General features: G+C 33.6%; 2 protein-coding genes across 3 annotated transcripts; one reads left to right on the forward strand and one right to left on the reverse strand.

Annotated features, from left to right (window-relative positions):
• The first annotated feature begins 1,672 nt into the window (after window positions 1–1,672).
• CLPR4 (CLP protease R subunit 4) lies at window positions 1,673–6,512 on the forward strand. Its single transcript, XM_013003504.2, has 7 exons — window positions 1,673–2,071; window positions 4,382–4,585; window positions 5,344–5,399; window positions 5,504–5,630; window positions 5,762–5,839; window positions 5,935–6,048; window positions 6,126–6,512. Exons 1-7 carry the CDS (start codon window positions 1,850–1,852, stop codon window positions 6,195–6,197), a joined length of 873 nt encoding a protein of 290 aa, XP_012858958.1. The 5' UTR covers window positions 1,673–1,849; the 3' UTR covers window positions 6,198–6,512.
• Window positions 6,513–6,962: 450 nt separating this feature from the next.
• Window positions 6,963–12,335, reverse strand: LOC105978089 (trihelix transcription factor GTL1-like). Of its 2 annotated transcripts, none has more exons than XM_013003502.2 (3): window positions 11,480–12,335; window positions 7,741–9,145; window positions 6,963–7,630 (listed from the first exon to the last, which is right to left on the reverse strand). In XM_013003502.2, the coding sequence occupies exons 1-3, from the start codon at window positions 11,809–11,811 to the stop codon at window positions 7,619–7,621; spliced, it is 1,749 nt and encodes a 582-aa protein (XP_012858956.2). In that variant the 5' UTR covers window positions 11,812–12,335; the 3' UTR covers window positions 6,963–7,618. The 2 variants fall into 2 exon arrangements, with proteins under 2 accessions (XP_012858956.2, XP_012858955.2); XM_013003501.2 differs by having other exon boundaries at window positions 6,963–7,634; window positions 11,480–12,330.
• Window positions 12,336–17,133: the final 4,798 nt, after the last annotated feature.

The following is a 17,133-nucleotide window of genomic DNA, read 5'->3' on the forward strand; positions in this document are numbered from 1 at the left end:
TAAAGCATTTAAAGCCTTGATGGGGTTCTTTAAACCCCCCAATATCATACAACAGTTTGTATTGAGCAATATCATACACATGAGAGTTCCAATTTTCATGAATATTATTTTTAAACTTCTCATATTGAGACCATATATTAATAAACTTTAAACAAATTTTTCCATCCAATGGATGACTCAGATAAAGTAACCACAACATGGACAGTGGTCTGACAAGTAACCAACAACATGGAAATGAGCAAAAGTATTACCACTAATTTGGAGCAACTCACTATTGCCCATAGCGCTATCAATTTTACTCCAAATAGGTATGATATATGGACTATTGGTCCAGGTATATTGACAACCAATAGAATTCATCAGCAGCTCCAAAACATGGCAGCATTCATTAAAGTCATGCAAATCAAAGTTGGGATTTACTCTACCCCGAAATTTCTCTTCAGGGTACACGACTCAATTAAAGCCCCCCAAACCATACATGGAGCTCTCAACCGACCCCAAAATCCTCAAACTCTCGCACAAAAATCCTCAAAGTTTTGAACAATCCATATACACCTTGTGCTTCAGAATGAGATTCCTTAGCCGATTATATTTCAGAGGCTCGTTAAAGCCTATGGTATTCCAGGACATGATAATCATCTTGGTGGAGGAGGGAAAAGGGCTCTCCTAACACCAGCACCACTGCCCCTCTGCACCCCATCACCTTGCCCCTGTCTGTGCTTGGCATATGGCCCAATGTGCTTGCATAGCCACATATGAAGTCCATGTTATTCAAAGTCCATGTTATTCAAAGTTAATTTTTTTAGTTTTCTCACCATCTCACTTGCAGCATTCAGATATTTTTTGACAAATGACAATTGTAGTTTGCTAAAAGATACTCAATTTCCCTATCCAAGTTAATGACCAAACAACAAAGTTTTAAAAGGCTTAAACGTACTTTTTAACTTGCCTACATATCCTTTTATTTAAAGAATCAAAACCACAACTTAGTTTTAATATTGAAGTATTAAAATTGAATTAATTCCTTACTTTTGAGGGAATATTCTTGTCCAAATTGAAGCGATTTCATTGTACGCATTGCGCGGATATCTTCTAATGATTGAACCACACTTAGTTCAATATTTAATATATTTAAACTCGTCTTGGGTAGAAGTTGGCATATTTGTATTTTAAGTGGAATAAGTGTTAAATTCCATCGGTTGTTTCTAATGTACGTGTCTTGGCACCGAACGATAATCAACTCGGATTCAATCATGTATGATTTGTATATACCGTTGGGAGAACTTCCCAACGGTCAAATGATCAAGGCTGTTGATTCCAAACAACCGGAGGATCTGAATCGTCGATCAAAGAAATATTAATAGCGTCGAGTTTGACTCATCGTTTCCAAACTAAGTGGAAGCGACTAGTCCTGGTCAAAATAGCCATTGGTAAAATGCTTTAAATCTTGACCATTGATTTTATTTTATTTTAATTCGACGAGTGGCCACTTGTTTCCACTTTTCGAACCATCGGTTTAAGGAAGAGATAACCGACGCTTATATGGTAGTTGGGTTTACGGTTCTGGCTCCTATTGAGGTGAACGATTAAGCGGGATGTTGACCAGGGGCCGGTACAGTTCGTGGTGAAGTAAACCTTCACATATTAACATTGTCACAGAAAACCAAAAAATAAAAGGAAAACATTTTCATAAAAAAATCCCAATACGGGTTCGGGTCTGGTACGAAAAAATCCGATTTGAAAGTGCACCTCTCTGAAACCCGACCAACCCCTTCCCTTCAATTTTCCCTGAAGCAAGTAAAATAAAACCCCTTTCTCACTCCTCCTGCAATCCAAAACCTCTGCTTCAATGGCTTCGCTCTTTTCTCCAACAACTCGGATGACACTAAGCCCCAATCTAGTTCTAGCCTCTCCTTCTCCTTCTTCTTCTCGCAGACCTTCTCCGCCGACGAGTTTTCTCTCTCCGTTCGTCGGTGGCAGCGTCTCCGGCGACTTTTCGGGTCTCAAGATCCGACCCGCTTCCCTCAGCACACCCTCCAGCTCAAATGCTAAACGTGGCGTTGTCACTATGGTATACTGTCCGCTTCATATCTATGCCTGTTTTTGTTATCTTCTGTCAGAATCTTTTATCTTCTTTTTTTTTTTTCTTCTCCTAGTTCAATCTGTTGGTTGTGGTGAGATAATTTAGGCGTTAAGCATATGATACTAAAATTTGATTTGAAACAAAATTATGTTGATAAGACAATACTTTTCTTCTGGTATTGAAATTCATTTTTGTTGTTATTATCTTTGTTCTTTGAAGTATTCTAGTTAGTGAAATTGGTGATTGGCGTTTGCTTCAGTAATCTATTCATTATTACATTGTTTATTAGTCATTTTACGTCATAAGACAATGCTTTCCATTTATTGCTTATTGATCTTGGTATTGTTTAGCCCTTGAAGAAATTTATATATAGATATTGATTCAACTCATCTAGCTGCTTCTCTGCTTTTTTCTTCTTCTTTTTTTTTTTTTTTTGCTGCAGGTATAATGTTACAATGCGTTTTAGGTATACATCGATTATTATTATGTAAACCTCTCTTTTTTCTCTTCGTTTTATCTCGAGAGGAGCAATCAAACAAGGAAATGTAGTTAAATAGGTTTGTATCATATCGCATCCACCCTGATGTGAGTGTACGCTTGAGGATAGAGTAAATACCATCTATAGTTCTAAACCATTTAGTGACCCAGTTGTTAGAGTCGTTGTTTAGTTCAGTGGGTGTGTGCTAAATTGAAGTGTTACTTTGTTGATGCTCTAATAACTTACTGATTGATATCGAATGTTGATGCTACGACATTCTACTTTGCCGAAAGCGAAATGGAAATATTGTCCCAAACGGGTACGAAATATTGCCTTACTTTTGGGAAATATTGGCCCAAAAGGGTTCATTTGGGATTTTTTTTACTAGATTGCCAACTGCGGTAGTTTGCATGAGCCACTTTGTCTAAGTATTTCATTGGTTTTATACTCGAGGTCTTTCCTGCAATACCCAAAAATTTCATGACCATTTCAGGTCAATCAGCTTGCTGGATTGTCTACGATTTTTTACAAATTTGAAAATTTTCAATTTGCTTTCTTTTTTCTACACTAGCTCGTACATTGTTGTATTTTCACCCACCATGTTAACTTTATGTTTCGTATCAGCGGTTTAAGGCACATCAGAGTGAATAATTTGTCGCCTTCGCCAGCTAAGGAAACAGGAATTAAATAGGAAGTGCTGAAATTCTTCTAGAATAACTTGAAATTAATCCTCTTTCTGTTGAAGAACAGGTCAAGAAAAGTTTATGCTTGAATGTTCCTCGATTAGACTTAAGATTCTTGTGTAGCTTCGCACTCAGAAACCAATAATGAGAATGGCTAACCAAATAGCAGATTCCACAGCTGCCACCACTGAATCCAATGAAGCAAATAACTGACTCGTCATATAATACGAATAGAGGAAAAAGAAGTTCAAATTCATAGTTAACATTGATTCAATTGGTGTAGACACAATAGGATTATTTCATCTATTTAAGAGTCAAGGATACCTGCATTGGAGATGAGCCGCGGGGTAATAACAAGTCCATGTTTAAGTATACCTTGCATATTATATTATAAAAAAGAAAACTTACCTTTGCATCATATAAACCCTTATAGCCTGTTATGAACATTGATTTCATTATATGAAGGGGTTAGAAATATTTCTCGTTTTCTTTCTGTTGATGACATGGGTAGAGCCGCAATCAATTTGCCATTTTTGAAGGTTTGTTGCCTTGATAAACTCCTTGAGCTGAGCAGATCTCTTTAAAGATCCGAGTATGCTTCCTATAAAATTAGTTCAGATGCAAATGCCGGCATGGGATTCACCCTATGCTAGTAGGTTAGTTTGATAATCAGTTTTGAGAGTATTCCTGAAAAGCGCGTTGTAGTGTACATGAAATTCCGCAGTTCTCTGTATTTGATGTTAAAGAATCTTATATACACTTTGCTAAGTTTTAATTTTCCATGAAAAAGAACTGTCAAATTTTTAATTAGGAATTAATAAAATCAAGTCGAGTATATTCTCTTGTTTCTCTTGTTTGTGTGGCCTTGAGTGTCTTTGTATCAATGTAAGATTGACATGCTTCCTCGGGTTTTCCTTGGATGCTATCTCATACTTCATCCATAATATTTGATTTAGTCCGACTGCCGAGTTATAAACTTAGATCTTACAGTACTTTTTGTACATGTATATCAAATTTCTTTCCCATTGGGGTGGAGGTGAGCGTCAATTGACCACCCCTAAATTGAAGTTGACTAACTTTTGTTCATATGGGATTGCCTTTTATCTCAATTTATATTGGCTGTATATCTGTTAACAGGTAATTCCCTTCTCAAGAGGAAGTGCCTGGGAGCAACCTCCGCCAGATTTAGCATCGTATTTGTACAAGAATCGAATTGTGTACTTGGGGATGTCTCTTGTTCCATCTGTTACTGAACTTATATTAGCAGAATTTCTTTACCTTCAATATGAAGACGAGGAAAAACCAATTTACCTTTATGTAAATTCTACTGGGACGACCAAGGTTAGAGCTTTATACCGTTAATGCTTTAAATTGTGTCTCTATTTATGCTATTGCCAGCATTATTTTGTTTATAATATTAATATGTGCACATGCCAATTAACACCACCACTATATGCATAGATACATGAAATGGCTCAAATTGTCTTTGCAGTTTTGCCTCTGCGAATGAGGGGTGATTTTGGCAATATACTAAAATTGCTTGTCAACTAGAACTTGTCTTGCAGTATATTCATTTGTTTTTATGCTTCTTCCATGTTTATCATACATTTAACTAAAAAAAAGAGCATCTGGTAACCAACATTTGTCGTAACAAGCTTATCACCTCCTTTCAGCACATTGTGATTTTTTTGTTCTTAGTTATAACCTACTTGCATGAAATGAACCTTTTAATTGGTTCTTTCTTCTACTTTCCAAAACCTAACTCGATTTCTTCTGGTTAATTCTTTTTGCAAATTCTTCTGGTTTCTTCGTTTATGGTCGGTCATCTCATTTGTATGTGTGAAATATAATTTTGATGGGATACTGTTATTATGTTATAAGATATGAATATATGATCTGATTGTCGGAGTAAAACTACTTTGACTATAATACGGCGATGTCATTTCTGTTTGATAAAGCCATTTTTGTTCTATGTTGCACTAGGGAATGGGTCATGGTTTTCCGTGAAGTTTAACGAAATGCGGGTCCTGTAATTGTTGGTGCTTGTTCGATTTTTATCCTGCATTTAACTAGAAAATCCTGTAATCTTTACTTGGCAGGGCGGGGAGAAGTTGGGCTATGAGACAGAAGCTTTTGCAATATATGATGTTATGAGGTTATTAATCTTCAGCCCATACATCTCACTGGATGGTGACTGTCTTGCTAAAGTTTTTGTCGACTTTGGTTCCTTTTGGTATTTCTGATCTCTAAAAATTGTAGGTACGTAAAACCACCCATCTTCACGCTATGTGTTGGTAATGCATGGGGAGAAGCTGCATTGCTATTGGCTGCTGGTGCAAAGGGGAATCGTTCTGCCTTACCTTCGTCCACAATCATGATTAAGCAGGTTGGGATTTAGACATACTACATCTTTTATTTATGAATTTAATTATATTACAACCCGGTTGAACTAGAGTTTCTGTTTCGGGGAATTAGTGGTATTTTTTGTTTGATATTAATTACTGTGTAATTTTGCAGCCAATCGCTAGGTTTCAGGGTCAAGCAACTGATGTAGAGCTTATGAGGAAAGAAGTTAGAAATGTGAAGGCTGAATTGGTAAAGCCAACAAAATAATTTCTCCATTCGATATAAGCATCATTTATTTTTTTTGTTAATGCTGTTTATTAAGAAATTCATATTCAAATTGAAAGGTAAAACTGTACGCAAAACATATTGGAAAATCACCCGAGGAGATTGAAGCGGACATTAGGCGTCCAAAATATTTCAGTCCCAGCGAAGCTCTTGAATACGGAATCATCGATAAGGTACAATTTGCGGAATGATTATTTTGACTTTGCCCTAGAATATGATGTAATGACATTTTCGTTTACGTTTTTAAAAGGTTCTGTACAACGAGAGGGGCAGTGAAGACAGAGGAGTTATGTCAAACCTAAAAAAGGCACAACTTATTTAATGGATTATTTCGCAAGTAGTTGTATGAATGGAAGCATGGCAAGATGCAGTAATTACCCACAAATCGGAGGTAATGTAGATTCGTTGATGTTGGGTAAAGGAAGAACAAGTTGAACTCAAGAGTGCACTGGCTATTTACGGGGGACGCTAGTCCTTTTATTACCAAAACGAAGATTGTGTGCTTATGTTCTATGTTTGACAATAGTAGGTTACTGAAAAATGTTAAAGATCAAGTGTATTTATTTGTATCCAGTTACTCCAGAGTGAGCTTCAACATGCAAGTCTACTATATAACCTATTACGTACTCTTGAGAAATTCGTGCCTAAATATTATATAGCCGAGCAGATACAAAACACATGCGCTACCTGCTCAAAAAACGAAGGAAAGAACAAAGAAATACACGTGTGCAAATTTGTATGTATATACTTATAAAATTCAGGGAGCTTTTTGATATTTCAAGTTTATAGCTCCATTAAAACTTCCCAATCTTTTTTCATCATAATTCCAAAACCTCTCGTTAAATGTACGTAACAAATTCTTCTGTTTCACTCTAAAAAAATTTACGCCCTCTCATTGACGCCGGTGAAAGCAATACTATATCGTCAACAATCGACAATTAGTCCAGTACATGTTAGTAATTTCAATGATTTTATTAATTGTAGACATGTAAAAAAAGGATATCAATGATACTTTTGAAGTTGACGGAGTACTTTGCAGCAAGAAGTAGGAGGACGATTGTGCAATTCGAAAAGATGCAAGGGGCAAAAGAAGAAAAAAACAGAAGCTTTATAATTCTGTAAATTGAAAATTTCGTGTATATATTATCTGCTCCGGAGAGAGCTTATTAAACCCAAACAAATCAACAAATCAGCAAATTATTGCCATGCACGCACAAGTGTGTTCTCATCCCCCAACAAAGGTCCTTTGTCCGATAAATGTTGACGATGAGAACAGCTTCGAACGAAATTATAAAAATAAAATAAAAAATAAAAAAAAGGGCTCCTCTCTTCTTTGTGAGCCTCCATATATATATTTTTAAATATATATAAATACAATTTTCGATAATGCAAAAGTCAGACGTTGTGCCGCCTGGCCAGAGAAGAAGATCACTTACTGAACCATGGCCATGAAAGAGTTCGACGATGGTGTCTCGCCACCAGAGGAGCTTACGTTGTTATTATTATTATTATTATTATTATTCTGTCTTTGAAACTGAATCTTGTAAGCCATTTTCATTTCTTCTTCAGTCGTCTTAGCATCAAACTCCTCCTCGTTTTCATCTCCGTAACTTTCTTCATCATCGTTGATCATATCCCGATCAAGATCATCACCACCATTATTAATAGAGCCGTTAATAATGTTGTTGTTACAACGAGTCTCCATCATGATTATTCCATGTCCTTGTTGATTATGTTGCTTCTTTAGCATGGCTTCTGGCTTCAATACAATAGTAAGAATTAATCATCACATATTTTATTTTCAAATATATATATAACCATAATTTATGATACGATCTTAATTATAATGCAAAGTGGTAAAATACCTGCTTTGCGCCTCCTCCGATTTTAGCCTGACTTTGTTCGCCAAAAAGGGAGGAAGAAGCCTGCAATTGATCATTTTTATTATCCTCCGATGACATCATTCCTACTACATCTTGTTGATGCCTCTCTTGTTCGGGAAAGGCGGCCGCACCACCAAGAATGGTGGTGGTGGTGGTGCCGCTAGTGTTTCCGAGTACTTTCTTGCGGTACAACTCATCAAGCTCGTGGAAATAAGGGCACGTCTTGGTGTCCTCTGGTCGTTTCTTGTCGCTCTCTTTAACTTTCTTGAAGTACTTGTTTATATTTTCCCACTTCTCTTTGCATCTCTTTGCGTTTCGATTGTACCCGATTCCCTTCATGCGGGCAGATATTTCTTCCCAAAGAGGGCCCTTAGGCAACCCTGTCTCTTGGTATCTGTGCTCAAGCCCACTCCTCAGCTGTATCAATGCCAATACTTCCGCCTTCGGCCATCTCGACGAAGAACCGGTCCCCCCGGTAGTAGTTAATTGGTCATGTTGTTGTATTTGTTTTTCCGGCGGCACGACTGCCACTACCATCTCACGAGAACTATTTTCCGTTATTTTATCGGTTGGAATCATCAGTTGTTGCATGGAATAGTTATTAGTTGGTGGTGGTGGTGGTGGTGGTTGTGGATTGTGATGTGGAAGGTTGAATTTTTGACCGGTGATTTTCTCGAGAAAGGCAACGATGGCAGCGTCTCGCGAAGCGGAGATGGATCGCTCATGAGCCATTAGTTCTTGCTGTCTGGCAAGCCGAGCCATGTCTTGTCTTTTCCAAGCCTCTTCTCTAATCATTCTATCATGCTCCCTTTTCTCAATTGCATGTAGAAACTTCTGCTGCATGGATTCTTGTTTCTGCATTACTTGCTTCACTACACCCTCCAAGAATTCCATCATTCTCTCCTCACTACTACTACTGCTACTGTTGCCGCCGCCGCTGCCGCTCCTCCTCTTCCTCTTGCGGCGCATCATTATGTTTATATCATCACCCAACTCTGCTTCCATTTCTTCATCATCATCTTCTTGCTCTTCGTCTGAAGACGATGAGAAACTCACCCCAACCGTACTGAATAATGGTGGTGGAGGAGGAGGAGGAGGAGGAGCTGAGGGCGGCTCACGGAGTACTGGCGGTGCCGCTGGTAATGAGGTGGTGGTGATTGGAAGAATATGATGATGGTGGTGTACGAGGTTCTCGGAGGTGGTGGTGGTGGTGGTGGTGGAAGGAGCACTAGTGTTAAGGGCCTCGAGTTGGTCGAAGAATTTGTAGCTCTTGCCGTCGTGACGACCACCGCGGGTTTCTTTCGTTCGCTTGTAATATTTCTGCACGTTTTCGAATTTCTCTTTGCATTTTTTAGCGTTCCTTTGGTATCCCAACTCCGCTAGCTTCCTGCGTACAGTACAGTTTATCAAATCAAATTATCAATTACACTTTTACTTTATACAAAATATTTCCTACTTTATATATTCAAATTATATAAAGATATGTATATATTCTTTCATGTTTGTTTACGTCTAACTAATGTCCCACATTCACTATATATTCTAACAAAATTAAACTTTTATTTATTATATTTAATAACGAATGAATTAGTAACCAACAATTTGGAAGTACCGGGTAAATTTCATTTTCTCTATAGTATATCAGCTTGCAAATCACACGATAAAAGTAAATCATATTTGGCATAAATTATACGTAACGAATTCAACCTAATCAAAACCAACAAAAAAATTCGAGTTCAATTATTTGATTCGCACTAATTCTACAAACCAGACCACCTTAATGTTATCTTTTATTTTATGTTCTACAAATATATTTTATTTTGTATTGATTCTACTTCAATCATGTGCATTGCACACACGGCTCAAAAATTTAGTATATATATGTGTCTGTCAAATGGCCCATATACACTAAATTAAACTTGTTAAAGCAAAAAAAATGATGTGAAGAGAGCGGTAAAATGGTTATTATTATTATTATTATTATTATTATTATTATTATTATTATTATTATTATTTCTTGTAACTTCTTTTGTATGTTCAAACTTCAAACCAAAAAAGGTGATTATTTAGCACCAACTTATCACTCAAACCAGTTGAATTATAAACATGCGGACTAAAAAAAATTATTTTTGTTTTGGTAAAGAAGAGAGAGAGTAGAATAAAAAAAGATTATTTTTGTTTCAGTAGAAGAGATAGAGAGTAAGAATAATATAAGTATGGGGATTTGCAAATAAAGGGAAAACCAAAGTTGAGAAAAGTGGGAAGTGAAGAAAGTAGAGTAAGCATGGATTGGGTAGAAATGGATGAAGCGGATCTGTTTGTATGGAATTCAGCGAAATATTAATTAATAATTAATAATTAATAAATAATGATTATGATTAGATTTAAAAGATGCGGGTCTCGTGACTCGTGATGCCAACACATTCACACACGCCCCATGTGCCCCCCCTTCCTGTCGTGCTAACAAATCTACCTTTCCTTCCTTCCTTCCTTCCTTCCTTTCTTTTAGAGAGAGAGAGAGAGAAGAGAGAGAGAGGAGAGAGAAATTTCATTTTTCATAACATATAGTCCATATTTTAAACTTTTTATTTTATTTAATATAATGAAAATAGACAAATACTTTAATCAGAACAATTTGCAAAGAAGATTGGTTACAATATCATGCTCCTATCATTATCACACCTCTCTTTGATTTCTATTCCATTTATTCTCTATTCTTTATTTCCATTTTCCTATTCCTTTTACTTCTTTTCTTTTCTCATTTAAGTGTTACAAATTCTTTCTTTTCCGACATTCACTAAATGTATATCTTCGAGCAAATCAAAATAATCACATGATTATATATCCCTACTCTTTATTTAGAGGGTGTTTGGCTAAGCTTATTTTAAACAGCTGATAAGCTCTTACGTCTGATAAGATGTTTTAAGAGCTGATAAGTTGTTACATCTTATTTTTAGGATTAATTTTTAGAGTGTTTGGATAATGGGCTTATTTCCTATTTTTACTCATTAAAAGATCTTAAATAAAAAGGTGGGGTAGAGGTACTTATTTAAAAAGATCTTATTTGCTCTCCAACAGCTTATTTTAAAAAAAATTAAGATCTTTTTCTAAAAAAATACCAAACACTTTGGAAGAACTTATAAGCTCTAAAACATCTTATAAGCTCCTTTTAACATCTTATAAGCTTAGTCAAACACCCTCTTAATAACAATCCTAATTATTTATATCAAGATAAAATGATGAAATAAATAAAATTTAGTAATTGACTCTTTCAGTTTCCTACCTAAAAAATTATTTGGTACCTATTTCCATCGTATAGCAACTGTTACTGCAGCTACACTTATTACGCAATTATGACCATCCTAATTATTCCGCACAATTAATATTAATAAAAAAAAATAAAAAAATTGCACCATAAATCACATTACCAATACCCAAAAGGCCAAAACAATTAAGTAGATGTTCTTTTTATTTATTATTTGAGGTTCGGGTCCATAATTTCTTTTTAAAAGTAAAATTACATTTTTATATATGATTATTTCAATATTAATTAATTAGTATGATATTTCGTTTTAATTAACGTCTATGCTTATATAGTAATAAAATTGATAAAAGGGCTTGATTATGCATTAAAATTTAAAAATAATAATTAATAACATAATTAGAAGTTGTATTTTTTTTGTAAGCTAATTAAGAGAGAGAAAAAAAATGATACTAGTACCTCGAAACTTGTTCCCAGAGAGGGCCCTTGAGGGTGGCATCGCGAAACACAGCATCCATTTCTGACCTAATCTGTAGTAGTGCCAATGTCTCCTGCCGCGGCCACCTGTTACCCGACCCTCCTCCGCCGCCTTCCGCCGCCGTCACTCTCATCATTTCTTCAAAATTATTATTCGCCGCCGGAGGTCTGCTGCTTATGGGCGACGCTGCTTCCGCTATTCCCAGATCTCCCAATTTCTGATGCTCATCAGTACCGAAATTCATCTCCCCCGCTCCGCCGCCGCCCGCGGCGGTGCCTCCTCCTCCTCCTCCTCCCTGCTGTTGATGCTGCATAGCTGGCGGCTTAATTAATTTTCTGGATATCAATTCCAACACACACACACACACACACAACTATGTGTCTGAATGCATATGTATCCTTGATTAATTATTGTTTTGATGAGAATTGAAGAAAGGTTTTTTGCTTGGGGGCCAAGGCTGAATGCGAGCTTATAATTACTGTGGAATTGCTTTTTTTATATCTTACGATTTGCAGACAAGATTTAAGATAACGACACCATCAAAACGGAAAAAAATAAAAGGTATATATGAATGCCGTAATTATAATCAATAGTTAACTGTAAATCGAGATGTGTGTTTGTATGTGTTTCTGTGTCTGTCTGTCTCTCTGTGTGTGTCTGTTAGAGAGAGAGAGAGGGTAGAGAGAGAGAGAGAGAGAAGAGAGAGAGAGTATAAAGTTAGAGATTTATGAAGGTGACGATGATTGAAGGAGAGAGAAAGAGAGAGAGAGAGAGAGAAGGGGCAAGAAATGCTACGTTGTCAGCTGCTTCACTTTGCAGCTAATAATTGCTCATACTATCTCCCGATATTCTATTATTATTAAATCTAATAATAATAATAATAATAATAATAATAATAATAATAATAATAATAATAATAATAATAATAATAATAATAATAATAATAATAATAAGTACAAATCTTTAAAACAAAATAAATAAACAGGGCCTCTTTAAATACTAGTAACTTCGTAATGACACCGTTGTTGAGTTAATATTGTCTTTCGCATAAATAAATACATTCATGTACTTTCAACTTTTCATCCCTTTTTATTCTAATGTAGTGGTAATGTATAAAAAAGTTTAGCAATGAATTTAAATTAAATAACATTTTAGAAAATAAAATTTATATTTATTTGGATGAGTTCATTTACAATGAATCTTAAATTATTAAAAATTTATTTGAAATTTTTCATTTCTCATAATTGGGTCAATTTTTATTTTAAGCTATTTAGAATCCTCTTTCTATACCCTGATTATTTTCAATTCAAATGGACTCTAAAAGATTTTTTTTTTCTTCTTTTGAGTAGGAAAAAATAGTATTGCATCTGTTTTAAATAATAGGTATAATAAACAAATTCAAAAATATTTTTGACCTATAAAGTTTTTGAAACAATTGAATATAATCTTTTTGCTTTATTAAAAATTCAGATTATAAATTTATAACATACACCTCATTTTTAATAAACTAGCAAGTATAAATTTTCTTTATGAGAATTGACGATTTTGGTTTATTTTTATTTATTTATTTATTTATTAACGAACCGCAATCACTTGTAGTTCGTTATCGCATGGTAGATATGTAAATCATACAAGACTAATCAGTTATGACAAGTTCGACCTAAAATTATTGTCAATCAAAATTCAAACATGAACCAAGTAATACAACGCTATCTTGTTTCACTAACTAAGTCATTCCGTACGAGTTTTACCATTTTAGTCTTTTATATTAGCATAACTTGCTAAATCCTAAAACTTAATATTTACATACTGATCAATGTCAATATTTTATTATCATATATAGTTCAAAAAGAAAAGAAAATTAATATAATTTCTAATATTAATACACTGATCATACACATATATCATGTAATCACATCATGTTTGTCAAATGGACCTTCATTTATTGGCGTATTTGTAATTAATTAAGCTCCACATAAGAAAATCATATAATTAATAATTAATGTAATCTCTTTGTGCATAACATCCTTTCGAATTTTATAATTAAAGTATCATTAATATATATATATTTGTTGCTTACTAGCTATATTATTCAATTTCAAAATATAAATTGTGCAAGAACAGTAATAGATTGTTTAACATAATGTTTATCCAAGATAAATAAATGGGAGTATTATTAATTATACCAAACAAAAAAAAAAAAAAAAAAAGAAAAAAAGAAAAGGGGGTGGGGGCAGACAAGAACACATTGGTACAGCTGTGAGGTGGCCCTAACCATGTGAGGTAATAGAACGTGCGTGGCGTTTCTACCGGATATATATGTAATAAAACCCAACCGCCACCCAATATTATCAAATACCCCCCCATCTCTCTCTATATTTATAATTTGTATCCATATGCTTTATTATTAATTACAACTTCCATTTTGTGAACTCTATCAACTCTAATTCTATTTTAGTATTTTACATATGTATTCTTAAGTGGTGGCTAGAACTAACTCTAAAATAGATTTTCGATACATACGGGTCAAAGTTTTGGTATTTAAACCCTCCATAGATTTTTGACACATACGGGTGTAATTTTTGGTTAATTTTCGACACCAACTTGTCGAAAATTGTATTTAAAAAAAAAAGGGAACAAATTCGACACATACATGTCGAAATTTCTCAACATTTCGACATGTATGTGTCGAAAAAACACTGCATATAATTTTTTTAAGCAGCAATGTGTTTTCGACACATACATGTTGAAAATTTGAGAAATTTCGACTTTTATGAGTCGATTTATTTATTTATTTTTTAAATACAATTTTCGACAAGTTGGTGTCAAAAAATGACAAAAAAATCGACCTGTATGTGTCGAAAACTGCAGGCGAATTTAAAAAAAAAAATCGACTTTGAATCTCAAAAAAGACATGAATACATACTTTAATTGGTTCTCCTTCCATGTAAACCACCATTTTATTGTCTTGTGACTCCATTTTATAAGTTTTGTGAGGTTTTGATTTTTTTGAATTTCGAGATTTTTTGGAGGGTTTGTAAGAAGATGAAGAAGAAGAGAGGGTTGGGTTTGAGTTTGGGGAGAAGAAGAGAGGGTTTGGGTTTGAGTTTGGGGAGAAGAAGAGAGTTTTTTAATTTTGGTATTGAAATGAGGAAAAATATATTTTCTTGTATAAATTATATTTTGTTTGATGAGGGAAACTTTAGTACTTTGCTATGAAAAAAAAAATATTTGTGGTATTAATTTAAGAAAAAACTTTAAAAACTTCTTTAAAACATGGTATTAGATTAGATGGTATTGAAGTGAGAAAATTTTGATATCAGTTCTAGCCTCCCCCTTCTCAAGCTATACCAAAAGAAAGTAGGGGAGGAGGGACTCAACCCTAAACCTTTACCCTATTAATAAATATTAGGTACCTACTCTTCTAATAAGGGTTGGTAATTGTTCGTAAATGTTAGAATCTACAAAACCACTCATATATATGTTATGTGTATCTCAAATGATAAATACATAACGACGCTTAGTAAATAAGTGTATGACATTAGGGTTTTCAACTTTTAGATCTAATTAAGAAAAGGAAATATCAAAATTGAAACTTGTCCCACATAGAGTGAAGAGATATTAAGTGAATTTTATTGGATTAGAAAACACACGAAATTGGAAAAATTCGACTAATGAAAGCTTTACAAAAAAAAAAAAAACATATGCCTCCAATATAATAGACGCAAAAATTGTCCAATAGTTCTTGATGATTAACGATACGAAATTATAAAAAAAAAAATGTTGTTATTAATTAATAAGATGGGGTGAGTGTTGGATTATTAAAGTATAAAATGTCACAAGTTTTATTAAAAGTCCTCTTATGTTTACCATGTATCTATGCGTGTATGTATATCTATATATGTGTATGTATATATATGATGCACAAAATCGGTGCACATGCGGTCCTTTCCACTTTACACGGTGCCCCTATTCTTTTCCCACTTATACATTAATTATGAAATGCCAACAATATATATACCATCATGCCTTTTTCAGTTGCTTGATTAATGATTTCGATTTCACAAAATCCGTTAACACCTCAACTTGGAATAACAAAATTTAGTTTCATAAATTTCAATCAATTGTCACATGATCTATACCCCCTATAGTTTTTGATATTATGTACTGGTGTTCTTTTCTTTTCTCTTTTTTTTTTTTTTTTTTTTTTTAAATGTCATTTGCAGTAATGAAAAAACAAAAAAAAAAAAAAAAAAAAAAAAAAAAAAAAAAAAATTCATCCAACTAATATAAATTGGTTGTAAAACTGTAACGATTTAGGATTGATCAGTTTATGTTGACATGTTTGAGTTTTGAAAATTTCAAATTGAATTTGAGGAAAACATGATTTGACACTAGCATACCATTTTTTTTTTATTTTGTGATTCATCATGTGCTTATACAATTCAGTTGATGTTCTTACGATTCAAAGTGGTCTTATTTCTTTAAAACCTAATTTTAGCATATATATATATATATATATATATATATATATATATATATATATATATATATATATATATATATATATATATATATATATAATAATAATTATGGTTTATACTTTATAATTTATGATTTATAAATTTACAAAGCAATTTTCAACTCGATTTGTGATTTAAAGGTTAAAATAACAATTTTTCGTGTTGTTCAACAGAAAACAATGCATAATTAGAATTGCGTTTTTTTTTTTATTTGCTAATTCCATGTAGGTCAACACATAATTAGTAATAAAAAAAAAAAAAACCAATGCAGCATATTTCCGTGTTTTTGAACACGGAATTAGTTTTGCCCAGCAAGCTCAAATTTTGTCGATCACGGTCTTGTCAAATGGGCGTTTTCGTGCAAATGGAATGGTTTATTCATTCTAGCTTATTGCCTATTAGTTGCTTTTGAGATGGGGGCCACCCCCTTGTAGACTCTCTCGGATCTTTTTAATGCAATGCTTTTCTTATACAAAAAAAACACGAAATTGGCTAACAAATTCCAAAATTTGGGGAGTTTGTTTGTTCGGTCTTTTTATTCCAAATATACGTAACATAGTAATCGTAAAAATATAAATTTACCTTAGCTATGTCATCACAAGTTGAAAATTAGCATCGGAGATTTTTTGACTTTAGAGCCTTTGAGAGAATTTTGTATTTTGAAATATGAAACGTTAATAAATATTATATCGAAATTACTCTATAACCTAATAAAGTTTACTCTATAAATATCATTTCAGTACTATTACATTACTAATGTAGTAAAATAGATCAGAAAATTAAAATTAAATAAGTGACAGATATTTTAAGGTACATAAAGGTAGTGTCCTAATTTTTTTTTCCTTCTAAATAGAGGTACATAAGGTAGTGTTATATAGGGCATCATCATAAGGGCAAAGATATAAATCAATAATAACATTAGATATATTGCAGTATTCATATAAACTTGGGTGTCACAGTACTACACCTTGACCAAATATTTGATAAATTTATATTGCGCTGCCTCGAGACTGGGCATATTTATACATAGACCCTTTATATTTTGAATATTATCCAACCATCCTTACAAAGGAGGAAAGTGATAATATATAATAATTTTTAAATTTTGCAGT

This window comes from Erythranthe guttata, chromosome 1 (assembly GCF_056151865.1).
Source record: "Erythranthe guttata isolate IM_541 chromosome 1, IM_541, whole genome shotgun sequence".
Lineage (NCBI taxonomy): Eukaryota > Viridiplantae > Streptophyta > Magnoliopsida > Lamiales > Phrymaceae > Erythranthe > Erythranthe guttata.